At 44.4% G+C, this 13,845-nt stretch overlaps 1 protein-coding gene across 2 annotated transcripts; it reads left to right on the top strand.

The window, feature by feature from the left end:
• Positions 1-272: 272 nt before the first annotated feature.
• ccdc93.L (coiled-coil domain containing 93 L homeolog) lies at positions 273-13,427 on the top strand. 2 transcript variants are annotated; one of them, XM_041575600.1, is made up of 24 exons: positions 273-456; positions 1,332-1,445; positions 1,989-2,083; positions 2,768-2,879; positions 3,452-3,550; positions 3,644-3,700; positions 5,172-5,272; positions 5,612-5,629; positions 6,176-6,212; positions 6,298-6,384; positions 6,826-6,876; positions 6,951-7,037; positions 7,432-7,548; positions 8,878-8,940; positions 9,516-9,589; positions 9,726-9,807; positions 10,118-10,189; positions 10,936-11,007; positions 11,233-11,341; positions 11,515-11,597; positions 12,450-12,487; positions 12,585-12,669; positions 12,809-12,922; positions 13,013-13,427. In XM_041575600.1, the coding sequence occupies exons 1-24, from the start codon at positions 430-432 to the stop codon at positions 13,064-13,066; spliced, it is 1,848 nt and encodes a 615-aa protein (XP_041431534.1). In that variant the 5' UTR covers positions 273-429; the 3' UTR covers positions 13,067-13,427.
• Positions 13,428-13,845: the final 418 nt, after the last annotated feature.

Below are 13,845 nucleotides of genomic sequence, written 5' to 3'. Positions count from 1 at the left end.
CCAATCAGCAATTAACTTTGATTATTCCATGGCAATGAAAATAAAGAAAGCAAAGCTCCTATTGGTTCAGAAAAAAAATCCCCCAGTGTGACACTGAAATGGGAAGCTGGTTGCTGTGGCAAGATGAACAGGAGGGGACATCTATTACCCCTTCCCATTCTGTCTCCCCTCTGTCCGTCTGTCTGTCTTCTCCCTATTTGTCTCTCTCTATTTACTCTCGTATCGCTCCCCCATTTACCCTGTGACAGATCTCGTGATCCAGCTTGGCCCCGCCTCTCACTGTACATGATTGGCCGATACCAAACCCGGAGAGAGGGTTTCCGGAAAAGAAGTGGCAGCTCTTTACGTTCTGTTAGAGGAAAGATCCCCTTCCCCGGGACTGGAGATTTGAGCCGCGGCAGCTGAATTGTGCCAGTGGGACAGGCAGAGATGACAGCGCGGGGGGAAACTCCTGAGGTACCCGGTTTGCTCTTGTCGTAAAATCATCCTGCTTTGTCATACACTGCACATGTACTCACCGTTGTACGGTACCCAAATATCACCCCAAATCCCCTTATATCGTGCCCATCGACTCACTGCTGTACCCCAATACTCTACCCTTACACCCCTATCTCCTGCCCATCTTTTCACTGATATACCCCAATACTCTGCCCATAATCTCTTGTCCCTGCCCATCACTTCCTTACTTTACCCCAATACTCTCCCTTTATTCCTCTATCGCTTGCCCATCTACTCACTGCTGTACCCCAATATTCTCCCCTTACTCCCCTATATCGTACACATCGACTCGCTGCTGTACCCTAATATTCTCCCCTTCCTCACCTATATTGTATACATCGACTCACTGCTGTACCCCAATATTCTCCCCTTACTCCCCTATATCATCGACTCACTGCTGTACCCCAATACTCTCCCCTTACTCCCCTATCTCCTACCCATCGACTCACTGCTGTACCCCAATTCTCTGCCCTTGCGCCCCTATCTCCTGCCCTTCTACTCATTGCTGTACCCCAATACTCTCCCCTTACTCCCCTATATTGTACATATTGAATCACTGCTGTACCTCAATACTCCCCTATCTCCTGCTCATTTACTCACACTGCAGACTCACACACTCCTCCCCTATACTCTGTGTTTTCCCCCTATGGTCCTCCTACTCCCATATTTCCTGTCATTTGTCCTATGCTATAGCCAGCAATATTGCCTCCCCCTCTATTACTATTATACTCTATACTGCCCCATAGTCTTTTGCCCACAGTCACTGGTTATGCTGTATGGCTGGTTACATTGTACCCTCTAGTTCTGACTGTTACATTGTTTCTGTTTTGCAGGTGGAGACTCGAGAGGATGAGGAGCAGAGTGTGAAACTGGCCGAGATATTAGAGCTGCTGGTGGCTGCTGGGTACTTCCGGGCTCGGATTAAAGGGCTCTCCCCGTTTGATAAGGTGCTGCCATATATCACCTAATGTGCCTGCCTGTTGTACAAGGGGCAGATACTTACATTCTGTTCTGGGGGTTGGCATGGCTTCCCCTTCTCTGGGTTCTTTAATTCGGGGGGACTTTTTGGGAATGGTTCCTGTGATACCCCCTGCACATGACATCATGGCATGGGCACGGCCACACTCAGATTCAGAGTGTTCCCCTGTTTTGTTTGGGGCTCGTACACATGGCACATGCGTTTAAGATGAATTTTACTGCGGGCACATGGTCAACTGAGCTGTACCCAGTAATTCATTATTTCTATAATGCCATCCTGCAGATTATGTAATGGGGGGTAAAAGTTACATATATAGACAAGACAATAGGGTATGGAGCTTACAATCTAAGAAGCATTCATATTGAGCAGAAATATTGTAAAAACACATCTTCGTGCACTTACATATGTATGTTTATATTCCTGTAAGGGTGCCTGTACACACTCACACAAACACAGAGGTGCCTACTTATCATGCTGTGTAAAAACCTAATGATATGCCTCCCTCCTGCAGGTGGTTGGTGGAATGACCTGGTGCATCACTACCTGTAATTTCGATATTGATGTGGATCTGCTGTTCCAAGAAAACTCTACGATTGGACAAAAGATGTGAGTGAATGGGGCTTACCACTAGGGGGTGGGGCAAGATATATAGGAGGAAGCATGTCCTTTCTATGGATTCCGCAACTGAGCATCTGGGGGGAAAAAAACCTTTAGTCAATGTCTCTAGGTACACCAGGTCCTATGCAGGGCAGAGGGAGGCCAGAAGGGGTTGTAATGAAAGAACCAATGATATTTTGGTCACTCGTGTCCCAGACTATAATGTTACACATCACTGTACATCATTCCCATTGGTTCCAGCCCTAATGAGTTACAATCTAATTACCCATCAGTCCCTGTACTGGTGATCTTACAATCTAAGGTCCCTATAACATTTCCATCAGTGCCTGCCCCAGTGAGCTTACAATCTAAGGAACCTTTCACATTTCCATCAGCCCCTGCCCCAGTGAGCGTACAGTCTAATTCCACATCACAATTACACATGCACTAGGGCAATCGTATCAGGACCCTAATCCATGGCCTAATGCAGACATCAACTGATGGAAATGTCAAACCAACCACATAAATATCTGCCCAATCCCTGATCAGATTTAAGCCTGTTAGTCTCATAGGGAGTAGAAGTGCAGTGCTATCTGTGTTCTTGCATGGGGAGCTCCCTCTGCTCCTCTGTGACTTTGGGCCCCATTCTAGGAGTCTGCATTGTAATGGGTCCCTATCTCCATGTCGTTCCAGAGCACTTACAGAGAAGATTGTGTCTGTTCTGCCCAAAATGAAATGCCCACATCGCCTGGAGCCACATCAGATACAGGGCCTGGATTTTATCCACATTTTCCCTGTTATCCAGGTAACAACACACAGAGAAATCTGCATCTGAGCTTAAAGGGTTAACTGTACAGACTGGGCATCTAAGAGTTAAATATTCTGATATTGGGAATCCTGGGTGCAGGGGAATTAGGGGCAGAGATTGGGGAGGTTGAGGCGAAAGGTGAACAAAGGCAGAGGAAATTATCAGTTTCTATTCCTGATTCATTAGACTTGCGGTCTTGTGCTCTCTACTCTAGGGTAGACACTAACACTTTCACTGCCATATAATAATAATAAATGATGCAACAGACTTGCCAGGTATATTTGTATCATAAAAGCTTCTTATAATTTTTTTACCCACTGAGCACTTGCTATCCTGAACAATAAAGCTTTTTATCTGCACCTCATTTATCTGCATCCCCTCCCTGGGGTTATTGCCCCTCTAATGTAGCTCAGGCTTCCTACTGGTTGGACCCGCTCATTATTTTCTGTACCTTAGAGTATTTTTGACACCCCAGAGCCAGGTTTGTGCTCCCTGGAAAATCTAGTGTGATTCTGAGTTCACCATTGCAACTTTATCCTAAATGGCATGTTTCATTTTTGCCCATGCAGTGGCTAGTAAAACGTGCCATTGAGACCAGACAGGAAATGGGTGATTATATTCGTTCCTACTCAGTCTCCCAGTTCCAGAAGGAACACAGTCTGCCCGAGGTGAGTATTTGGTGCTGAGCACCATGTTGGGTCAAAGGTTGCTGGTAACAACCCACTTCCTCACTGACTGCTGTTCCTCCTTTGTATCTGCAGGACCAGGAATTTGAGCATCGAAGAGAGAAGGCAGTGAGGACTCTGAGTGAGACACTCGTGAGTATCCACTTCTACTTTCTGTGAGCAATTGTGGGACCCAGGGTCTGCTTCTGATTGGCCTATGGGATTGTTTGACCCAAGGGCCACTTCTGATTGGATAGTAGAAAGGCAAGACACATGGACTGCTTCTTCAAGGACGGGGCTCAGGGATTACTTCCGATTGACTAGATAGTATTTACGAACAGTTGCTTTTTGTGTAATGTAAAGAAAAAGAATCCCTTATTAATCAATGATTCAATGTATTAAAATATAATTACTAAATTAGAGTTAAATATCAAGAATCAATAGTACTGTATGATTAAACTCTCATTTAAAAAAATTGAGCCAACTGTATATTTTACTAATATATCCCCAAAACAATCCACAGTAATTATCCTTATCGGTAATTAATCTGATTTAATTGATACAAGTAATTAAACCTCTTTCCAAAAGCTAAAAAAAACCAGTAAAGTGCAAGTGCTCAAATACATAAATAATTCATTGGACTTAAGTCCTTACTTATTAAAGTGACTTGTGCTAATGGTTATTAATCCAAAATTCACAATGATCTGTGCAATTAATTGCCCTCTTTCAATTAATTGGGGTATCTGAGGTGCGTATGCTTACATAAATTAATAATGCATTGGACTTAAGTCCTTAATTATAAAGTGGCTTGTGCTAATACATTTTTGAACCATCCAGCAATTAAATTCTCCTACGGCTCAATTCATTGTTACAGATTGGAAAATGAAATATGTAGATGGTGGAGTTGTCCCAAGAAACTCTCTTGTTTTGCCATCTATGAGACACTACAGAGATGGAGGAGTCAGTAATACCTGGGACTGTGTTCTCGTATTCTAATCTTCCCTAACTGTTGAGGAGAACTAACATCTAAAAAAACACAAAACCTAGGATTCTTAGAGAGAAGGAGAGATTTTAGAGTAAAGTAATGAACGAGCCTCACCCACAACCACCCACCATTAGCTCAATTAAAAGTAAAAATCGGGGTTAGGAACGATGAGGATAAAATTAGTAAAATTATCAGTAGTATTCTAAAATATGTGCCTATTTAGGGACAGTTATTTTTTTTGGCAAGTAAGATGTCCGGATTTAGGGACAGCTTTGGATTGGTCATGAAGATGGCAGGGATTTACTTAAGCGGACTTAATTTTCATACATATATTAAAATGGCATATCAGTTAGCATGTTATAGGGCCCTCAAAATTCCAGGGCCACCCAGAAGCCACACAGTCTGGTTCCCCTATAGTTACACCCCTGAATGTCAAAAGCAGTGTGAGATAAGCCAGTGAGATGTCAGGGGTCGCTCTGATACGAAAATGCCCTCGGAAATGGGCAGTAGACTGACAGGGTGCAGCTGTGCCATTGAATAGGAAGGTTCAGTGTTAGGAATACAACTGCCAGCTAGCTGTGAGGTTATGGGAGCTGACCGTTCTTGCACCCTTCTATAATGCTTTGCTGCCCCCTACAGGATGTGTACAGACCCCGCAGGAAGTATAAACGCCAGGGGGGCAGTGCAGAACTGATGGATGAAGAGTCACGTGTTCACTCTACGCTGCTGGAGTATGGAAGGTACTATGTCCTTTCCCCTGTAGCCCCAGGGGGTATAGACCTGCAAATGAGGAGCTTATTAGAGAGGAGTGTCGATCAATGGCTTAATTGAGCTTTAGAAAAGGAACATTAGGGGAATCTGGGGGTATCGTCAAATATGCATTGCCCCCTAATCTTAACCTAGCTAAGCCCCCCCACCCCTCCTCCATGCTTTCTTGGGAGGCGTACTTTTTTTGGAACACTGGCCTAAATTGTAAAATGCTTCAGTATGGGAAGCTATAGGACATTCTGGGGGCCCAAAGGGTAAAACTCAGTAGCAAATGTTTTTTCTATAGATTAATGTACCCATTCTTTTTACAGATCTGTTGCCCCCTTGGAGTAAGTACTGTTTGGGAATGAGTTTTGGCTGCACATGTGCATCACTAACGCGCCTTGGATGCAGATTTTATTTAGTTGAAGCAGCAAATGTCATCTAGTTGCCCTAATTCTAAGGCCACTGGATGCCAATACCTGTTGCAGCTGTATGACCCACCTGCTTTGTTGCAGAGACATGCCCCCTTATTCCATTAACATTTGTTTGGCTGGTCTGGTGCTGTGCAGTGTGTGTTACTTTTGCAGTCCTGGAGTTCCTAGCTCAGTTGGTTGAGCCCTGAAAATCTCTGTAGGGCAGTTGTTACAGAGCTAGGAGTACCTGATACAATGTTTTATGTTCTATGTCCCAAATTATAGACAGTGCTCTCTATGAGCTATAAAGGATCAATGCTCCCAATGCCTGTAAGGTTGCTCCTCCCCTCAGTGTGACCAACTGCTTTAGTTTAAGAGCACACCCAGCATCTTGAGAGATTTGGGGGAATGTTTTTCTTTTTGATGTTCTTTTATTTTTTGCCCCTAACATTGTGCCATTGTGTGTCCCTTGCAATACAGGAGGTATGGGCTCAGCAAGCAGATGAAGCCTGAGAAGGTAGAACCTCTCTCCTAATAATACCCCTCAGTGGCTCTCACTCTTTCCTCACAGTGTCTCTTTCACTCTTTCTCTCTCTGCTCAGCCAGAAGATCGAAAGGTACCAGTGCCCCAAGGCCTTGTGGGTAAAGGGGAAGTGAAGGAGGAGGAGGAGCTGCGGGCAGAGGAAGAGGTGGGTGATACTTCGCATTACTCTGTAACTCTTTGGAAAGGTGCTACCATATGTGATACTGCCTTGTGCGCTTCAGCTTTTCATTCAGTGATGAACTGAGAAAAGTATGAGCCAATACTAGTAGAGAAGGGCTATGGTGGGTTCAGACAGGGCACCTGTCTTCAACCCTGTAGTGCTGGAATCTAAATCTTTTCTGCCGCCTACCCCTCCATGCCCTATTCTGAGATTCTCTAACTCTCTCATGCCCCACTCTGGTTTTCTCTCTCTCATGCCCAACTTTGAGGTTCTCTAACTCTCTCATGCCCCACTTTGGTGTTCTCTCTATATTTAATGCCCCACTTTGGGGTTCTCTCTATAGCCTGGGAATCTCTCTATATAGCTCATGCCCCACTCTGGGGTTCTCTCTATAACTCTCATAACACCATTTTTTTGTTTTTCCAGCTCCGGATCAAGGCATTAATGACAGAGATGGCAGCCATGGGGATGGAGGAGGTATGCGATTTCACCATTTTTACCTTTGAGTTTAGGTTTTTGCTGCTGAACTGTCTCATTGTGTCTAATTGCAGGGGCGCTTGACTGCCAGCACAGTGGGGCAGATTGTGGGATTGCAGTCGGACGAGATAAAGCAGATGGTGTCGGAATATGCTGAGAAGGTGAGCACCCAAGTGTTGCATATAAATTCACAACCATTCACTGAATCCTAATAGAAGCTCCACAAGTAAAAGCCACAAACCTCAAGTGTCGGTGTCTCTTCTTAGTCATTATACAGCTGGCGGCTCAGTAATGCTCTGTATTCCTAATTAATTCTGCTTTCTCAGCCCTTCCTGTCTGTGCAGACCTGGGTGGTGGTTGGAGCTCACAGTCCAATCTCAATGACCCCCTGCCACAAACTGGCACTCCACATACTGCACCAGGCAAATAGCACTTTCATTGTGCTAGAATCCTCCCTCTCCTTATCAGTCCAAAAACAGCTTTCTTACTTATGTACACTGAGGCATTGTGCTTGCCAGTGGCACCCCCTTATTTCCCTATTTTTTCCAATGGCAGCAATCAGAGCTTAGTGCAGAGGATCGGCCAGAATATCTTGGAGCTGCTCAACAGCACCGCAGGAAGGTTGCCTCGCTGAACAAACAGATTGGCCAAAGGAAGAAGCTGCTGGACCAGGTACAAACCTATATCCTCCCCCTTTCCTCATATTAAGTTTGTTATGATTGGCCCTTGTGTGCAGCTGAATGGTTTGGATGTGGAAAGCATTTTGGCCATGATAGTTGGACATCTGCTTGAGGCAGGGTTAGCGTTGGCCTTTGCTTTAGCTATTCTTAATCCTCCATATCTTGTGAGAATCTGCCTCCTCTGCACAAATAACCCAATCCCAATCACACAATGGTACTCAAGTCCCAGACCCCACAGATACACAAAGGAGCCTACAGACCCATCAGCCCTAGGAATGTGAATCGGCAGCAGAACACAGAAGAAAATAGAGGGGAGAGAAAGAAACGTAAGTGGAAGACAGGGCAGAATGTAAGAGAAAGAAAGGGGCAAATGTAACAGAATATGGTGCAGACTGAGAGAACAGAAAATGGAGAAGGGAATGACAATAATAATAAGTAAAGGAAATGTAGTACCTCCACTGTATTCTGGCAAATGCATAGACTTTGTCCGGTAAAATGGGAGACCTAGAATTAATTGCATGCTCTAACATTTATGATATAATTAGTATCACTGAGACCTGGCGGGATGAAACGTGACTGGACTGTGAATTTAAATGGTTCAACCCTTTTAGGAGGGACAGACGGTTTACAAAGGGCGGAGGAGTGTGTTTGTATGTAAAGCCTGAATTGAAGCCATGCACTAAAGAAATAACCATTGATGGCGTGTGTAATCACTCTGGGTAGAGATTTTGACTGGGCAAAAGGTTTTGAGACAAAGCATTTGATACAGTGCCACACAGAAGGTTACTGGTTAAATTGAGGAATGTTGGCCTGGAACATAGTATTTGTACCTGGATAGAGAACTGGCTAAAAGATAGACTACAAAGAGTGGTGGTAAATGGAACATTTTCTAATTGGACCAGTGTTGTTAGTGGAGTACCGCAGGGCTCTGTACTAGGTCCCTTGCATTTCAACTTGTTTATTAATGACATGGAGGTGGGCATTGAAAGTACTGTTTTCATTTTTGCTGATGATAAATATGGGTATATATAATTTTTATAATTTATGTGAGGGTATGGAGGGGTGTGTGTATGGATGCTGGGTTTCATTTGGAGGGGTTGAACTTGATGGACTTTTTTAAAACTAATTTAGCTATGTAACTGTAAAACCAAGGAAAATTCCTAAATTCTCACAAACCCATTCCCAGGCCAGCAGGGCAATACCAGTATTATTACTTATAAAGGGCTTGTAGATATGCACTGACCTGAACACATTTCTGCATTCCATATGTGTATGTGGCACATTGTCCCACCCATGGGTCCCATATTTGAATCTTTTCCAGCTGCAGGAAAAAGCCTCTGAACTGCAGTCTGGGAGCTGTGAGGCCAAGAAGCAGCTGACAGAGGTAGGTGTAATTTGATGTTTTTTGTAGGGACCACTTATTCCTAAAGGTTTTCAGTCATGCTTGGCTACGGTAGTAGCCTTGACTACGGTAGTTACATTATGACCATGCCTCCTCCCAATATATAAATCTGTTACTTTTCCAAAATCTGGATGGGTTAGTGGTTCTTTCTTCGCAATGCCCATAACAGTATCAGCTTGAGCTAAACTGCTGGTCCTTAATATGGCTACTATCCTTTCACTGCACTTCATTCTCACAGATGCTTCTTATATCTGAGCCTAAAGGATAACTATCATTGCAAAAAAATATGTGAAAAATGAATGATGAATCCATTACAGTCTTGTGCAAACAGGTTTTATTATTTTTTCTTTATCATTTGTGAAATATAAAGGGATATCAGCGGGTTCCCATAACCACACATTATTTCCTGCTGCAATCAACCCAACCATGCTGCAGTTGTTCCTAAATATATTGTCCTAATTTTTTGATACTGGACATGGATCTTGGCTGTTTAGTTTGCTTCCTGTGTCCCATTGGTTCTGCCCTGTATTGTGATGCTTTCTGTTCCTCCCATGTAGGTTACAAGTCACATGGAGAATTTGGAGCAGGAGCTGTTAGTTCTGGAGAAAGTGGAGTCCAAAGCTGACCCGAGGTGGGTGATAATGCCCAGGGACCAGCAGCAGCTTCTGCTCACAGTTATGTTTCATTGAAGATTGAGTAATAAACTCTATTTGGGTTAATGCTGCAGCCATCATATTGCTTTCTAACAGTTCCTTTATCTGACCCAGTGTATTGCAGAAGCTGAGGGACCTGGTAGCACAGAATGAGAGTCTAAAATTGCAAGAACAACAGTTCCGTTCCAAGTGCCGCGTGAGTCTACCTTAGGGCACAATTTCTCTAGTGCTCTTTCCATTCTTTCTGTGCCCACTGACTTTCCCTCCAAGCTGTGCCGAATAACCCTCCCGACAATTCTCTTTCCTCCTGCTGCACCCACTCATTTACTCTACTATCCCTTTCAACTGTGCCTAATGACAACCCCCAGCACTCCGCACCCACTGACATACCCAAGTGACCCTTCTTGCTGCACCCACTGTCCATGTGCATGCCACTCTGAGCATCCCTCCTTTGCCAGCCTTAGAGGTTACAGGGTGTCTCCTATACGTATTGTTATTCCTTACAGGAGGAAATGTCTCGTCTGCAGCAGAATATCGATAGTCTGAAAGCAGCAGCTACAGAACATGGCGAGGAGAAGGTCAGTGAATATTCACTTATACCCCCCCCCACCCCAGACCTGTTCTAAGTTCCAACCAATAGCACTGTATTCTGGTTCTTAAGCTCAGGGTGCTGGTTTGACCCCCGCTGACACCACCTTCTGGTCATGAACAAGTCACAGGGACTCCTTGCTTCCCAGAAAACTCATGACTAACATATTATCTCTATTTAACTCTTTAGTTTCAGACCCAAATATAATCTGAGCAAGAAAAGCCCCAAAGCAGAGAAGCACTATATCAGTATTGCTCTTTTACCTTCTTTCTATTAGCATGGGGTCTGGGCCCTAGTGCATTTTCCTCTCTGGGTCTTGGTGCTAGTGTGCCAGCACCAGCCACCCACAGCCCTCTGATAAGCAACTTCCATTACAGGCCCTGGGGTAGGTGAATAGTGTGCTACTCCTATGATAAGGTGCCAGCACTACAGGCCCAGGGGTAAGTGAATATTGCACTGCTCATATGATCAGGTGCCAGAATTACAGACCATGGGGTAGGTAAATATTGCACACCCTTTGATTAGTTGCCAGCATTACAGGCGCTGATGTAGGTGACTTTTACTCTGCTCCTGTGATCAGGTACCAGAATTACAGGCCCTGGTAACGGTGACTATTCCTCTACCATTATAAGGTGCCAGCATTACATGCCCAGGTGAATATTTTGGTACCACTATAAGAAGGTACCAGCATTACGGGTCATGAAGGTAATGGGTGTCCCACTCTTCATCCCCCAGGAACAGTCGCAGGCCTTTGAACAGCAATACAAGGCTGAAAAGGAAAAGCTACAGAAGATTCGCCTCCTGTTGGTGAGTTGGTACCAAGCGAGTAGGACGTGTGCAGTACCAGTGCTGAGTGGATGGGTGATCAGTTAAGGGACCTTGCGTATTGCATGTCAGCAGGGAATCCCATTAGAAAGGTATCCAAGGTATATGGCACAGATGGGATTTCCTACAGAGCAGGGCATGGGACTTACTGACCAGGGGAGGGAGGGTAATTACCAAAAAACCCGCTAATCTCGAATTCTTTTCTAGGCTCGGAGAAACCGAGAAATTGCAATTTTGCACCGTAAAATTGACGAGGTTCCAAGCCGCGCAGAATTAACGCAGTATCAGAAGCGGTTTATTGAGCTTTATGGACAAGGTATGGATCTTGCAGCTGCTTATTGTGGACTGATGGCAAAATCTGTTGCACTGGGCAGTTGGGCTTATTGTGTCACTGGTATTAAAGAAATGAAGACAGGGAAATGGCAGTACCTGGATTAAGGTTAAGGGAGACCATACCATCTGACCCCCCAGTGTGTTTTTGTGTTTCAGTGTCGGCCACACACAAGGAGACCAAGCAGTTCTTCACTCTGTACAACACTCTGGATGATAAGAAGGTTTATCTGGAGAAAGAGGTGAGAAGCAGACAGACCGCAAGGGTTCCAAGGGATAACTCATTAAGTCAGCGTGGTCTCAGGAAGAGCAGATATATTGGTATATCCATTTCCAGTTTACTGAATCTGGTCATTAATTATATTCCTAACGTGTAGTGAAGCCAAACTGATTCGTTGTTTCGATGAGTGACAGGACAGGACAGTACAGTGTCCAAGAGGATAAAAGAAACTCTTACTATCAAGCTGAACCAAGGACTGGTCCAATTTATGTCAGCCAATCCTTTGTTAACTCATGCTGTTTATTTGAAAATGCTAATCAACACAATTGAAAAGAAAAAGGACTGGTCCAATTAATCTGGGAGTATATTCCTTTGATAAAGGAAATGGGACCTAATTCAAAGCTCAAACGGTTCACTCAGGAAATCAGCCAATTAGCAGAGCTTGCTGCAAAGTGTTTTATTCACGACATGTCGTGAATAAAACACTTTGCAGCAAGCTCTGCTAATTGGCTGATTTCCTGAGTGAACCGTTTGAGCTTTGAATTTGATACACCTGTGGCGGGGGTGTCCCCCAGGATTAATAGCCTTGAATGTACCACACTTAGTCACCTCTACAGATTTGCAAATGGGACCTAGTTATTGTATATTTTCCAGCTAGTAGTTCTGTAGGATTTAACTGAACAAAAAGTTAAAATTATGGGGTTTTTGTTACTGCGAATGTACCAGTCCACGAGGGGAGGAACCCAAGCAACATGGGTCGCACCACTGTATGTATCAGGGAATGTGGCACCATTTTTTTCTGCCAAGGTCGCCCTCTTTTCTTCTGCACAAATAAATGACTGGCCTTGGTGTTGTTTTGTTTTTTTTTCTCCAGGTGAATCTACTGAACTCTGTCCATGACAACTTCCAGCAGTGAGTAGTAGCCATGTCCTGCCATCATGAAATTAATATGTATGATGACATTATGGCCCATGTACTACTGATGTGTTGGTTCATGTATTTCCTGCAGAGCAATGGCTTCGCCTAGCGTGCGGGACCAGTTCCTTCGGCAGATGGAACAGATTGTGGACGGGATCCGGCAGAGTAGGAACAAGGTATAAGCCACATTTTTTCCCAGAGGGGATGTGTATGTTCTGCACAGTCCTGCCAAAGATTTGCATGTTTGGGTCGTTTCATGAGAAGCCCCTGTCCTGCAGCTTTTAATCCATCTCGATCTTGCCCCTCCTTCCGCAGATGGAGAAGAAGAAACAGGAGAACAAGATGAAGAGGGACCAATTGAATGACGAGTACTTGGAGCTCCTTGAGAAGCAGAGACTGTATTTCAAGACAGTCAAGGAATTCAGAGAGGTGGGTCCCAAGCTCTCCAAATCATTGCCCTTCCCTGGAGGTGCAGAAGTTACACCCTAAACTGGCCACTTTCTTCTTATTTCATTTTAGGAATGTCGTAGAAATGAAACCCTATTGACTAAGATGAAGGGCCAGACTCCATGATGCAACTTGTTCGTTGGTGCCCTGGCGAGATGCAGATCAGTCACAATTGTTTCGCTCTCAGATCCACCCTCCATCTAACTCTATATCTCAGTTTATATGTTGCTGTGACTTCTGTCAATTCCTCTGCTACAAATGGTTAAAGCAACATGGGAATAAACACTGCCTGCGTCCCAATAGAAATTGTTAGTGCATTTTGGCCCCCTTCTACCGTGGCAGCATCAGCCTCAACATTCTCATGGGAGAGACATTGCTGGGAACAAACCAGTGATAGATGCAGGCTGCTGAGCAGTATCAATGGATTTGCATCTTGGTGTTATTTCACTATGTTTAGTACAATAAAACATCATCCTTACTAAAGTAAGATTTGTTCGAACAATATGTTGAAGGGGGTGCAACCAGCCATGTTCTGAGCCTGAGCATTTGGTCTCAGAGACGGAATGTGTAGGCAGATTACTAGGGTAGAGTTGTTGCTCCCTCACAAGCTGTATGTTACAGTGGGATGGTACTTAGGGAGATCTGGGAGTTAGTGATCTCCTGCATGATTGGAATCCCACCCAGATGCCCTGTGTATGAACTGCCACGTGGCTTATATTTGGATTAAAATTCCAGTAACAACTTTCTACCCATCTGAAGCATTGGCCCTAATTTTATCAGAGCAGCAGGAGGGTATGGTGGGAAGCACTGGATATAGATTAATACCCCTAGAGAATATAGGGGCAAAAGCAGTGGGTGCTCTAAGGCAGTGCCACTTCCTATAGAACAGGCCCCTTTTTATGCCT

The sequence above is a fragment of the Xenopus laevis genome, chromosome 9_10L (genome assembly GCF_017654675.1).
Source record: "Xenopus laevis strain J_2021 chromosome 9_10L, Xenopus_laevis_v10.1, whole genome shotgun sequence".
Classification (NCBI taxonomy): domain Eukaryota; kingdom Metazoa; phylum Chordata; class Amphibia; order Anura; family Pipidae; genus Xenopus; species Xenopus laevis.
Note: the sequence above shows the minus strand (reverse complement) of the source record. Positions and strands in the feature narration are given on the sequence as shown.

Coding starts and splice junctions, on each gene's coding strand:
- ccdc93.L (XM_041575600.1), top strand. CDS start 430: ATGACAGCGCGGGGGGAAACTCCTGAG. Junction 11,008..11,232: donor AGAAGATTCGCCTCCTGTTG/GTGAGTTGGTAC, acceptor ATTCTTTTCTAG/GCTCGGAGAAACCGAGAAAT. Junction 12,923..13,012: donor CAGTCAAGGAATTCAGAGAG/GTGGGTCCCAAG, acceptor ATTTCATTTTAG/GAATGTCGTAGAAATGAAAC.